The sequence below is a fragment of the Salvelinus fontinalis genome, chromosome 3 (assembly GCF_029448725.1).
Source record: "Salvelinus fontinalis isolate EN_2023a chromosome 3, ASM2944872v1, whole genome shotgun sequence".
NCBI lineage: Eukaryota > Metazoa > Chordata > Actinopteri > Salmoniformes > Salmonidae > Salvelinus > Salvelinus fontinalis.
In genome coordinates, this window is record NC_074667.1 from 23,674,992 (window position 1) to 23,689,511 (window position 14,520).

Here is a 14,520-nt window from a genome sequence, read left to right on the forward strand (position 1 = left end):
GTCGGGAAGCAAGTTCAGGGAGTGAGTGTTTTAATAAATAAAATAAACACGAACCACAAACGCACCGACATGAAAACAGAGTCAATAACACCTGAGGAAAGAACCAAGGGGAGTGACAGATATAGGGAAGATAATCAAGTAGGTGATGGAGTCCAGGTGAGTATCATGAGGCGCAGGTGCGCAAGACAATGGTGCGGGATAATCAGCAGCCTGATGACCTAGAGGCCGGAGAGGGTTTATACGTGACACTATGCTTACAAATATCTGGGCATCTGGATAGATGAAAAGCTGTCTTTTAAACAGCATGTTGATGAGTTAGTTAAGAAGCTGCGAGTAAAAATGGGCTTCTTCTATAGAAATAGGTCTTGCCTCTCGCTACATAGTAGAAAGCAGATTATTCAGTTGACGTTCCTATTGGTCCTAGACTATGGCGACATCATCTATATGAACACAGCAGCCACTTCATTAACGCCGCTAGATGCAGTTTATCATGGAGCACTGCGCTTTATTACGGGTGAAAGTTTTAGTACTCATCACTGCATTCTCTACCAGAAAGTCGGTTGGCCCTCTTTGATGTCACATAGGTCAAATCAAATCAAATCAAATCAAATTTATTAGTCACATACACATGGTTAGCAGATGTTAATGCGAGTGTAGCGAAATGCTTGTGCTTCTAGTTCCGACAATGCAGTAATAACAACAAGTAATCTAACCTAACAATTCCGCAACTACTACCTTATACACGCAAGTGTAAAGGGATAAAGAATATGTACATAGAGATATATGAATGAGTGATGGTACAGAACGGCATAGGCAATGGTGCAGTACATGGTATAGAGTACGGTATATACCTATGAGATGAGTACTGTAGGGTATGTAAACATAAAGTGGCATAGCTTAAAGTGGCTAGTGGTCCATGTATTACATAAGATGGCAAGATGCAGTAGATGATATAGAGGACAGTATATACATATACATAAGAGATGTGTAATGTAGGGTATGTAAACATTATATTAGGTGGCATTGTTTAAAGTGGCTGGTGGTACATTTTTACATAATTTCCATCAATTCCCATTTTTAAAGTGATGCATTGCTAAGTTTTCATTCCTAAAGCCCTTTTACAAAAAGTCCCACTGTACCTAACTTCATTACTAAACTTTAGACATTCGAGTTACCACATCCGGTCTCAGGGATGGCTAATTCTGGAAATTCCTTTGATCTCTATTGAGTTAGATAAATCAGCTCTTAGTTTTCGTTCATCTTATTTGTGGAACATCTTATTTAATGTTCTGGTGCCTCTTAGGGCAATTCAGAAAGCTGATTGAGGACCTTATTACTGATGAATGTGTTTGTTTTCTATGACCGTGTTTTTCTTGCATTTTTGCATGCATTTTGTATTTATATTTTGTTATGTGTAATTTATGTAATTCATGGCTCATCTGTAAAGGAAACCTTGGTCTCAGTATGACTGATAAAAATAAACATTAAATAAAATACATTTTTAAAAAATGTAAAAAACATTCATTAAGCCCACATGGACTTTGTTAACACACTGTTACCATACAAAGAGACAATGTTCATTACTGTTGACAGAACTGAATCGACTGAATCCACATTTGTCTATAATATAGCACGCAGAGGAAATACATTACCCGCAGACCTTGGCATTGGAAATAATACATAATTGCTGATTAGCATTTTACTAGCACTGTGGGAGGAGGTTGACTACTATAACTTATGGAAACTCAAACCCCCTGCTGTGATGCTAGACACTATAATTGGCAGAAAGGAAGGAATAGATTTTCCAAATCTCTGTTTCGATGCATAATGCATACCTAGGCCCCTAAGATCATTAACAACTTCATAGTTAAGAACACTATACTAATATGGAAGAAAATGAAACATATTCTACAAGAACCAATATCACTCCCTAAAAATACAACCTTATGGAACAATCCTTAGATAGGTTTTCAGAATAAATTGGTCCAAATGGAAAACTAAAGGCATAGAGACCATAAATGACTTGGTAACAGGAAATACATTTAGCTCCATGACAGAATAAAAAATGCATTTTGGACTGACCAATGTATATAGTATTCAAATACATGCAACTTAAAGGTTACATATAACAAAATGTCGATTTGAAATCCTTTGGACACCAGAGCAATCTTGAGGGAATTATTTGAGTCAAAAAAGGATGTTCATATGATAGGGAAGATATACTGTACAAAACCTTGTAGAGAGCATATCCAACTGACAATCTCTTAGAAAGAAATATAAACTACTGGAACCAAGACTTAAAAAGAACTGATGTTGGCACAAGATGGGGGGAAAGTTGGAGCATAACTAACGAAATTACAGTTAACGAAAATGTACGCTTAATCAAGTATAAACGAATGTATAGAATTTCAAAAGAGACAGGGTGTCAGGGATGTAACCCCTGGGTTGACGTCACTTCCTCTTGAATTTGCAGACGTGTCGCTGTGCGTTTTGTTGCCAACCTTACTTTGCTAGCTGACAACTTTACGTTTTTTTCTTTTTACTTTTTAATTACCGTTTATATTTTTAGTTTTTCCATCACAACTTTTTTCCCTCATTCAACTTTTTCACTCCGGACGCTTTATCTGGACATGGTTCGTCAGTACTTTCAACAGCCGAAGCTAAGTAGTAACATTAACATGACATTTAATTGCAGTCGCTGTACTCATAATATACAGGAGAACGATCGCCTTACGGCGATGATAGCTGTGCTACAAGCCCAGCTTCAGACGCAATCATTAGGCAAGGGTAATTTCAGTGTAGGAAAGGAAGAAACAGCGTCTGTGCCACCAGTAAGTACAGATACTAACGTTAGTATAAATCCCCCCGCACAGTCCCCGCAGCCGGACAACTTTCTCATGGCTTCTGGAGGGAAATGCTGTAGGAATGCTCAACTGGTGTCGCTCATTCAGCCGACAGAAACTTTCAACCGGTTTTCCCCATTAAGTAGCGAGTCGGAGTCTGAGGCCGAGTTTTCTTTTGTCTCTACTCCTCCCGTTACGGGGTCTGAGACGCCGAAGGCTCCCACCATTAGCTCTGACAAATTGAAAACCCTAGTCATTGGCGACTCCATTACCCGCAGTATTAGACTTAAAACGAATCACCCAGCGATCATACACTGTTTACCATGGGGCAGGGCTACCGACGTTAAGGCTAATCTGAAGATGGTGCTGGCTAAAGCTAAAACTGGCGAGTGTAGAGAGTATAGAGATATTGTTATCCACGTCGGCACCAACGATGTTAGGATGAAACAGTCAGAGGTCACCAAGCGCAACATAGCTTCAGCGTGTAAATCAGCTAGAAAGATGTGTCGGCATCGAGTAATTGTCTCTGGCCCCCTCCCAGTTAGGGGGAGTGACGAGCTCTACAGCAGAGTCTCACAACTCAATCGCTGGTTAAAAACTGTTTTCTGCCCCTCCCAAAAGATAGAATTTGTAGATAATTGGCCCTCTTTCTGGGACTCACCCACAAACAGGACCAAGCCTGACCTGCTGAGGAGTGACGGACTCCATCCTAGCTGGAGGGGTGCTCTCATCTTATCTACCAACATAGACAGGGCTCTAACTCCACAATGAAATAGGGTCCAGGCCAGGCAGCAGGCTGTTAGCCAACCTGCCAGCTTAGTGGAGTCTGCCACTAGCATAGTCAGTGTAGTCAGCTCAGCCATCCCCATTGAGACTGTGTCTGTGCCTCGACCTAGGTTGGGCAAAACTAAACATGGCGGTGTTCGCCTTAGCAATCTCATTAGAATAAAGACCTCCTCCATTCCTGCCATTATTGAAAGAGATCGTGATACCTCACATCTCAAAATAGGGTTACTTAATGTTAGATCCCTCACTTCAAAGGCAGTTATAGTCAATGAACTAATCACTGATCACAATCTTGATGTGATTGGCCTGACTGAAACATGGCTTAAGCCTGATGAATTTACTGTGTTAAATGAGGCCTCACCTCCTGGTTACACTAGTGACCATATCCCCCGTTCATCCCGCAAAGGCGGAGGTGTTGCTAACATTTACGATAGCAAATTTCAATTTACAAAAAAGAAAATGACGTTTTCGTCTTTTGAGCTTCTAGTCATGAAATCTATGCAGCCTACTCAATCACTTTTTATAGCTACTGTTTACAGGCCTCCTGGGCCATATACAGTGTTCCTCTCTGAGTTCCCTGAATTCCTATCGGACCTTGTAGTCATAGCAGATAATATTCTAATTTTTGGTGATTTTAATTTTCATATGGAAAAGTCCACAGACCCACTCCAAAAGGCTTTCGGAGCCATCATCGACTCAGTGGGTTTTGTCCAACATGTCTCTGTACCTACTCACTGCCACAGTCATACTCTGGACCTAGTTTTGTCCCATGGAATAAATGTTGTAGATCTTAATGTTTTTCCTCATAATCCTGGACTATCGGACCACCATTTTATTACGTTTGAAATGGCAACAAATAATCTGCTCAGACTCCAACCAAGGAGCATCAAAAGTCGTGCTATAAATTCTCAGACAACACAAAAATTCCTTGATGCCCTTCCAGACTCCTTCTGCCTACCCAAGGACGTCAGAGGACAAAAATCAGTTAACCACCTAACTGAGGAACTCAATTTAACCTTGCGCAATACCCTAGATGCAGTTGCAACCCTAAAAACGAAAAACATTTGTCATAAGAAACTAGCTCCCTGGTATACAGAAAATACCCGAGCTCTGAAGCAAGCTTCCAGAAAATTGGAACGGAAATGGCGCCACACCAAACTGGAAGTCTTCCGACTAGCCTGGAAAGACAGTACCGTGCAGTATCGAAGAGCCCTCACTGCTGTTCGATCATCCTACTTTTCCAACTTGAAAATAAGAACAATCCCAAAAAAATGTTTGATACTGTTGCAAAGCTAACTAAAAAGCAGCATTCCCCAAGAGAGGATGGCTTTCACTTCAGCAGTAATAAATTAATGAACTTCTTTGAGGAAAAGATCATGATCATTAGAAAGTAAATTACGGACTCCTCTTTAAATCTGCGTATTCCTCCAGGGCTTAGCTGTCCTGGATCTGCACAGCTCTGCCAGGGCCTGGGATCGGGAGAGACACTTAAGTGTTTTAGTACTATATCTCTTGACACAATGATGAAAATAATCATGGCCTCTAAACCTTCAAGCTGCATACTGGATCCTATTTCAACTAAACTACTGAGAGAGCTGCTTCATGTGCTTGGCCCTCCTATGTTGAACATAATAAACGGCTCTCTATCCACCGGATGTGTACCAAACTCAGTAAAAGTGGCAGTAATAAAGCCTCTCTTGAAAAAGCCAAACCTTGACCCGGAAAATTTTAAAAACTATCGGCCTATATCGAATCTTCCATTCCTCTCAAAAATTTTAGAAAAAGCTGTTGCGCAGCAACTCACCGCCTTCCTGAAGACAAACAATGTATAAGAAATGCTTCAGTCTGGTTTTAGACCCCATCATAGCACTGATACTGCACTTGTGAAGGTGGTAAATTACCTTTTAATGGCGTCAGACCGAGGCTCTGCATCTGTCCTCGTGCTACTAGACCTTAGTGCTGCCTTTGACACCATCGATCACCACATTCTTTTGGAGAGACTGGAAACCCAAATTGGCCTACACGGACAAGTTCTGGCCTGGTTTAGATCTTATCTGTCGGAAAGATATCAGTTTGTCTCTGTGAATGGTTTGTCCTCTGACAAATCAACTGTACATTTCGGTGTTCCACAAGGTTCCGTTTTAGGACCACTATTGTTTTCACTATATATTTTACCTCTTGGGGATGTTATTCGAAAACATAATGTTAACTTTCACTGCTATGCGGATGACACACAGCTGTACATTTCAATGAAACATGGTGAAGCCCCAAAATTGCCCTCGCTAGAAGCCTGTGTTTCAGACATAAGGAAGTGGATGGCTGAAAACTTTCTACTTTTAAACTCGGACAAAACAGAGATGCTTGTTCTAGGTCCCAAGAAACAAAGAGATCTTCTGTTAAATCTGACAATTAATCTTGATGGTTGTAAAGTCGTCTCAAATAAAACTGTGAAGGACCTCGGCGTTACTCTTGACCCTGATCTCTCTTTTGACGAACATATCAAGACTGTTTCAAGGACAGCTTTTTTCCATCTACGTAACATTGCAAAAATCAGAAATGTTCTGTCCAAAAATGATGCAGAAAAATGAATCCATGCATTTGTTACTTCTAGGTTAGACTACTGCAATGCTCTACTTTCCGGCTACCCGAATAAAGCACTAAATAAACTTCAGTTAGTGCTAAATACGGCTGCTAGAATCCTGACTAGAACCAAGAAATTTGATCATATTACTCCAGTGCTAGCTTCCCTACACTGGCTTTCTGTTAAGGCAAGGGCTGATTTCAAGGTTTTACTGTTAACCTATAAAGCGTTACATGGGCTTGCTCCTACCTATCTTTCTGAGTTGGTCCTGCCGTACATACCTACACGTACGCTACGGTCACAAGACGCAGGCCTCCTAATTGTCCCTAGAATTTCTAAGCAAACAGCTGGAGGCAGGGCTTTCTCCTATAGATCTCAATTTTTATGGAATGGTCTGCCTACCCATGTGAGAGACGCAGACTCGGTCTCAACCTTTAAGTCTTTACTGAAGACTTATCTCTTCAGTAGGTCATATGATTGAGTGTAGTCTGCCCAGGAGTGTGAAGGTGAACGGAAAGGCTCTGGAGCAACGAACCGCCCTTGCTGTCTCTGCCTGGCCGGTTCCCCTCCACTGGGATTCTCTACCTCTAACCCTATTACAGGGGCTGAGTCACTGGCTTACTGGTGCTCTTTCATGCCGTCCCTAGGAGGGGTGCGTCACTTGAGTGGGTTGAGTTACTGACATGATCTTCCTGTCTGGGTTGGCGCCCCCCCTTGGTTTGTGCTGTGGTGGAGATCTTTGTGGGCTATACTCGGCCTTGTCTCAGGATTGTAAGTTGGTGGCTGAAGATATCCCTCTAGTGGTGCAGGGGCTGTGCTTTGGCAAAGTGGGTGGGGTTATATCCTTCCTGTTTGGCCCTGTCCGGGGGTTTCATCGGATGGGGCCACAGTGTCTCCTGACCCCTCCTGTCTCAGCCTCCAGTATTTATGCTGCAGTAGTTTGTGTCGGGGGGCTAGGGCCAGTTGGTTATATCTGGAGTACTTCTCCTGTCTTATCCAGTGTCCTGTGTGAATTTAAGTATGCTCTCTCTAATTCTCTCCTTCTCTCTTTCTTTCTCTCTCTCGGAGGACCTGAGCCCTAGGACCATACGTCAGGACTACTGGGCATGATGACTCCTTGCTGTCCCCAGTCCACCTGGCTTTGCTGCTGTTCCAGTTTCAACTGTTCTACTTGCAGTTATGGAACCCCTACCTGTCCCAGACCTGCTGTTTTCAAATCTTAATGATCGGCTATGAAAAGCCAACTGACATTTATTCCTATTATTATTTGACCATGCTTGTCATTTATGAACATTTTGAACATCTTGGCTCTCTCTAATTCTCTCCTTCTCTCTTTCTTTCTCTCTCTCGGAGGAACTGAGCCCTAGGACCATACGTCAGGACTACCGGGCATGATGACTCCTTGCTGTCCCCAGTCCACCTGGCCTTGCTGCTGTCCCAGTTTCAACTGTTCTGCCTGTGGTTATGGAACCCCTACCTGTCCCAGACCTGCTGTTTTCAACTCTTAATTATCGGCTATGAAAAGCCAACTGACATTTATTCCTGATTATTATTTGACCATGCTTGTCATTTATGAACATTTTGAACATCTTGGCCATGTTCTGTTATAATCTCCACCCGGCACAGCCAGAAGAGGACTGGCCACCCCTCATAGCCTGGTTCCTCTCTAGGTTTCTTCCTAGGTTTTGGCCTTTCTAGGGAGTTTTTCCTAGCCACCGTGCTTCTACACCTGCATTGCTTGCTGTTTGGGGTTTTAGGCTGGGTTTCTGTACAGCACTTCGAGATATTAGCTGATGTACGAAGGGCTATATAAAATAAACTTGATTGATTGTACAAGAGACAAAATTCACAAATTCTACAGCACAACAGCAGAGTCACATCTTAAGTGTAAAACGCATAATGATTCAATAATCCCTGCTTTCTGGGAATGCTATGAAGTCCAAAAGTTATGGGCGGAGCAAGAAAGTTGGCTGTCAGAAGTATTACAATGTAAACTTATTTGAATCTGTCTGTCTGCATATTTCAAAACCCACTGATCTTGAAAAAAACGTATATTAAAACTTGGAAATCAATCAATCCGCCATCATTAACACAATGGAAAAAATCTAATGATTTATTATTGAAATAGCATTGGCGACCGAGGAAAACGAATTGGTACAATTAAAGGCCAAGTGGCAAACAATAATGCAGGCACTAGGGATGGGGGTGTGAGCATGCCTGTGCAAATGAGATGTGTCCATTGTTTGTGTGCGTCTGTAAGTTGTTGTTTGTATGTATAAGTTTGTATCTGGAGTGAAAAAAAAGACAGATAAAATATTATTTTAAACAATTAATACCTTTTCCCTCCCCAACTTTCCCAGATAGCCTCTTCAATTGACACCACGAAATAGCTGGCAGACATAACAGCAAAAAATATATTGGACCTCCCAGTGTGGATAGAAACTGGTTTATTTGAGCACAGTGCTAAAGGTTTTGAATTGCAGATGTGCGAAAGCAAATATATGTACGCAGTATCACATTCCAATGGTTCAGGTGGTGGAGTCTAACACATTTTCCTTTGTTGATTATCTGACGTGTAACATATTTGAAAGTATGTCGACATATACTATATATATATATTTACATTTATTTTAACAGTTTAACAGGGAGTCATGTTAATAGACCAAGGTCTATTTCACAGTTGAGCCCTGTATATACATCAATACACATCAAACACATCAATATACTCTCTGCACATCAATAAACATCAATATACACATCAATATTCACATCAATAGACTAAAAGAAAAACACAATCATAGAAAAACATGTGAAGTCATGTTTGATTATATCTCAATTGATAATGTATGTCACTTGCTAATGTTATTTCAGCCATATGCCTGACATTTTAATACATCCCTTATAGGTGGGGCCAATGGAGGAGATGTCTAAGGATGCCACCAAAATAAGTGTGAGGAGACACATGTACACTATACAGTACTGCACTGTAAACTAAATGGACTCTTAACTAAAATTGATTAACTCATTATTAATCCAATTACTTCTGTTGAAACCCAGGAACATGATTCATATTCACGTGACTCACAAATACATGACCTCCTGCCACAGGTGGTGAAAGTGGCTGGGAGCAACATCTCCCACAAGCTCCGCCTCTCCAGCGTCAAGCAGTCAGACGAGGGCACATACGAGTGCCGTGTCATCGACTTCAGCGGCAGCGTGGCGCAGCTCCACCGCGTCCGGGCCTACCTCCAGGTGGAAGCCGAGAGATGGCTGGGCCACGGGTCAGCAGACACCCAGCCCCAGGAGCCCCGACACAAGGGACAGGGGAGCCAGGTGCACCTCCGCCAAACAGAGGACCGGGAACTGAAGAGGCGATCGGCCGATGACAGCACCACGGACTGCACTGAGAGCTGTGTGCTCTAGAGTCTGGTTCTGTGTCCAGATAGGAATAACAGGAGTGCATGTTCCCGATTATCTTAAGAAGGATGATTATTTTTACACCAGCAGAGGCCTGGACAAAAACTGCTTAATATATATGTTAATTTATGAATCGATTTGTTTGGTTGTTTGTTAATCTGAGATTTGTTTCTGCTTGTTTGAATTCAGATGGTCACAGACCACCAGAGGGCATGATCATGTTGTCTTGGTTCTTAAATGTAACGTTATTTCTCATCGCCTTTGTTAAATGCTTTGTCCATGATTTCTGACTCTGGGGTTGTGATGGGTGAAGATGAGGGTGTCGTTGGGTGGAAAGGATGCAGGGAAGGCCTGTATCTCAATAGTATGAAGTATCTTCCTTCCTTTGTCTCCTTTCCTTAATAAGCACTGATCTGAAATGAATGGAAAGGACAAAGCAATATATACTTTCGAGTGGCGCAGCGGTCTAAGGCACTGCATCTCAGTGATAAAGACGTCACTACAGACCCTGGTTTGATTCTAGGCTGTATTACAACCGACCGTGATTGAGAGTCCCATAGGGGGGTGCACAATTGGATTCCTGCATCATTAGGGTTGGCCGGGGTAGACTGTCATATAAAATGGTAATTTGTTATTAACCGACTTGCCTGTTAAAAGGTTAAATAAATAAAACACTGAACAAAAATATAAACGCAACATGCAACAATTTCAGAGATTTTATTGAGTTACAGTTCATAGAAGGAAATCAGTCATTTTAAATAAATTCATTAGCCCTAATCTATGGATTTCACATGACTGGCCAGGGGCACAGCCATGGGTGGGCCTGGGAGGGCATAGAAGCCAGGTCCACCTACTGGGAAGCCTGGCCCAGACAATCAGAATGAGATTTTCCCCACAAAAGGGCTTTATTACAATCCCACGGGTGAAGAAGCCAGATGTGGAGGTCCTGAGCTGGCATGGTTACACGTGGGCTGCGGTTTTGAGGCCAGTTGGATGTACTGCTAAATTCTCTAAAATGATGTTATGCCTTATTGTAAAGAAATTAACATTACATTCTCTGGAAATATCTTTGTTGGATATTCCTGCAGTCACCATGCCAATTGCATGCCCCCCTCAAAACTTGAGATATCTGTGGCATTGTGTTGTGTGACAAAACTGTACATTTTAGAGTGGCCTTTTATTGTCTCTAGCACAAGGGGCACATGTGTAATGATCATGCTGTTTAATCAGCTTCTTGATATGCCACACATGTCAGGTGGATGGATTCCTGCTCTTGGCAAAGAATAAATGCTCACTAACATGTAAACAAATTTGTGCACATAATATTTATTTTTTTAAATACGCTTTTTTTTTTGCATACAGCATGAATCATTTCTGGGTTCTTTTATTTCAGCTCAAGAAAAATGGGGCCAAAACTTGACATGTTATGTTTGCAATTATGTTCAGTAAGGTAGCTACCAACCCAGGTATTTCTGTATCTGAAGTTATGAATTAAAGGAGACAATTAGAGGACGTGATTCAGGAGTATTTAGACCCCATAGTTCATCGAAAGATACATTTTGCTCTCCGTGACATACACTTTGAAATACCTTGTTTCTGGCGTATTTACATGTAAATAACACTTTAACTGATCAAGCTCTGTGAAAGGACTTTGAAGGTTGTTCTTTGGTTTGTACTTACATTTTGCTTTGATGTTTTGTAAGAAAAATCTTGATCGAAATGTGTAACTTTCTAAACCACTTCTAGAATATCCAACATAAACCCAAAACATGCATGTATGCCTTCATCACATTGAATAAATTGTATATTATCTCCACACTGTACACACACTTTTCCTATCAGCACAACAATGTATTAAGTGCTAATTAACCAAATGAATCATTGCACACTATGGGCCAGTTTCCCAGCCCCAGATTAAACCTAGTCCTGGACTAAAATGCATTTTTAATGGAAATTCTCCATTGAGAATGATTGTTAGTCCAGAACTACGCTAAATCTGTGTCTGTGAAACCTGCCCTGAGAGTATGTTAATTCTAGCTTTTTTGTCTCAACTAGCGCTGGGTCGTTTTTTGTGCAATTATTTCGTCAATGGAGTTAAAATGACAAGTTGTGTTTTTTTTAAAACTCTTCTCATCCTCTTCTTGACTGTATTTGTTCCTCAATCTAAGTGATGTTGTTTGATAGCTATTCTGTTAAATACATTGATTTGATGGAGAAAAAAAACCTTGGTCTTTGGAATTATTTTCTTATTGTTCAGTTACAGGACTATGATGTCTGCGTGATCTCCCGTCAGAGAAAAATTGTTTCCCAAAAATCCAAACATTTCAACACGATAGTTGAAGAATCAGTTGTCTCTCAATGGAGGTATTGAATGCACAACAGGGCAGTGGATGCTTCTGTTCTATTACATCTGCTTTGCTGTGATCAGGAATCTACAAGAAAATACCTTTTGAAGCATCTACAGTATCAATATACACTTGGTGTACAAAACATTACGAACCCCCCCCTTTGCCCTCAGAACAGTCTTAATTCGCTGGGGCATGGACTCTGCAAGGTGTCGAAAGTGTTCCACATGGATGCTGGTCCATGTTGACACCAATGCTTCCCACAGTTGTGTCAAGTTGGCTGGATGTCCTTAGGGTGGTGGACCATTCGTGATACACAGGAAAAGCCCAGCACCGTAGGCAGTCCTTGACTCCAACCTTATTGATGTCACTTGTTAAATCCACTTCAATCAGTGTAGATAAGGGGAAGGTAACAACTAGAGATCAAATCTACTTACGCCATGAACTCACCGGTAGTGTTCAGTGCAGACAGCCTTGTGTTCCTCAGTCGACGGTTTATCCTGTCTTTTTTCATCTCAATAATGAAAAGGTTACAAGGTTTATGAAAGTATTGTATTCAATTAAAAATGTGTGAACGCCATAGAATAGAAGACAGGCAATTATTGTTACGCATTTTATGAATCTTTTTTTAAAGATTCTCCAATGGTAATAGATAGTAAGGACAACAATTCATATTTTAATTTAGTCAAGATGATTTTAACATACAGTACATACAACAATGGAATAATACTGCAAGGGTTATAAGCTTGGTTAAATAGAAGGGTTACAAGCCACAATAAAACTAGGGTTAATTGAACTGTTTCACATTCTCTGTTTGTTCATAGCAGATTGGGATACAGTGCACTGATGCTCCCTATAGTGATAACAATTAATTACAATTACTGATGCTCTTCAGTCTGCCTAGCTGCACTTCTCTTGTACAGATGCTAGAGGTCAATGTAACACTATCCAATCACCTGACTCCTACCTGTTCTCCATTCCACAGTGATACATTAAATGCAACGTGTGATTTTAAGGCATTACAGTTCGAAGAGGGTTAATGTTTAGCAAACACACACACACAACCTATATCAAGCGTTGTGTATATAAGCGCGACCCAGTTTGTTTAGAAAGGACTTCATGCTCAGACACGAAGCAGCTCCTTTCTTCAGCACCATGTCAATGGCGTCACGGGCCTTCTCTTCCCTCACACAAATCCCCTTCACTGCTTTCACATCACTGGCATTAATCCCTTTCTGTTACAGAAGTCCATCCAGCAAAACATCAATAACAGGCTTTGACAGTCGAGCCGCAAACTCCTTCCCCACAGAGCGCTGTGGTTAGCATACTGGTGACGTCGCGTGCCGGAGCAGGAGTGGACGTGACAATTGTTTGCATCTTCTTTGTTAATATCTATTGGTAATGTTTGCTTTTTGCACTATAATTTCCATTGTCAGATGTTCTTGCAGATTTTGCTCCTTTTATCCCTCCTCTCAAATCAAATCAAATTGTATTAGTCACAACAGGTAACTGATGTCCCTCCGAAAACTGCTTACTTTTATCTGTTCCCAATCCCTTTACCTTTTGCATTTCCCATCACTAATCCAACCATCTGTAATGTCTGCTTTGCACGGGCTTTGTTTATAGCATCATTTGGATGGTCGGATCAGTGGCAATTTTAGCATGTAAATCTTGGTGTTGCAAAATAAATTAAATGATACATGCCAGCTAAGCCACTACACAACACTAAACAATACATTCATTGCACTATAACGGTGACAAATTCACATGGAGTGAATCCTTACCACCGCTACAGCTGGCTATCAGCGGAACCTTGTCAGTTCATTCAGCCTCATTTACTGCCTTTTTTAAAAACATAGCTGATATGGTTGACTTGCTTAAACAAATGTGGTTTCTACTGACAATCGAGATGTACATACTATGGCATAAGGGAACAACGAGCGGAGAAGAGGCAATCCGTAATTTCAATTAAGACCTTAATGAGAGAGCCAGCACGGACTTCATCAATATAACTACATGTTTAGCACTTTTGAAATGTACAGCGACAGAATTCAGAACACGGGCCGTTCTTACAGTGTTACAGCAAGTCAGAACCGTAGGATAAATAAAGGGTGCATATAAGCAGACAATGAAAGCTCTTATAATATTTGATGATTACGTTTCTCTAAAGAAAGCTATAGGCTACATGTGCACTATCAAGTCAGAACAGTAGGCTAAGTTATGAGGGAGGAAAGGGACCAAATTTTTAGGGTGAGAAACATGGGCTACTAACAACATACACTTAGTATTACTTTCTTGTCTACAGGATTCATATCTCCCTGGCGTATTACATAATTTGTGCAGCAGCATACAATACATTTCTGGACTCACCTTGTTGTGCTGTGCTCACTTGAACAGGAAGATGGCGCGACGGTCCTTCTTGTGGGCTCTAGAAAGAGGCCTGAAATCCATTCAAAATTATTTTCCGTATTTTCCAAGTCAGAGCTAGTTTATTCCGAGTTCCCTGTTGTCCTGAACTTACTGAAGTTTGAGATTTCCCAGTTCCAAG

At 41.2% G+C, this 14,520-nt stretch overlaps 1 protein-coding gene across 1 annotated transcript in view; it reads left to right on the forward strand.

Moving 5' to 3' along the window:
* Positions 1-11,347, forward strand: part of LOC129841404 (V-set and transmembrane domain-containing protein 2-like protein) — an 84,296-nt gene extending 72,949 nt beyond the window's left edge. Inside the window, exons 3-4 of the mRNA XM_055909668.1 lie at positions 9,116-9,160; positions 9,319-11,347. Coding sequence (XP_055765643.1) covers positions 9,116-9,160; positions 9,319-9,633 — 360 coding nt within the window. The 3' untranslated portion in view covers positions 9,634-11,347. The remainder of the gene's footprint in view (positions 1-9,115; positions 9,161-9,318) is intronic.
* The last annotated feature ends 3,173 nt before the right edge of the window (positions 11,348-14,520 follow it).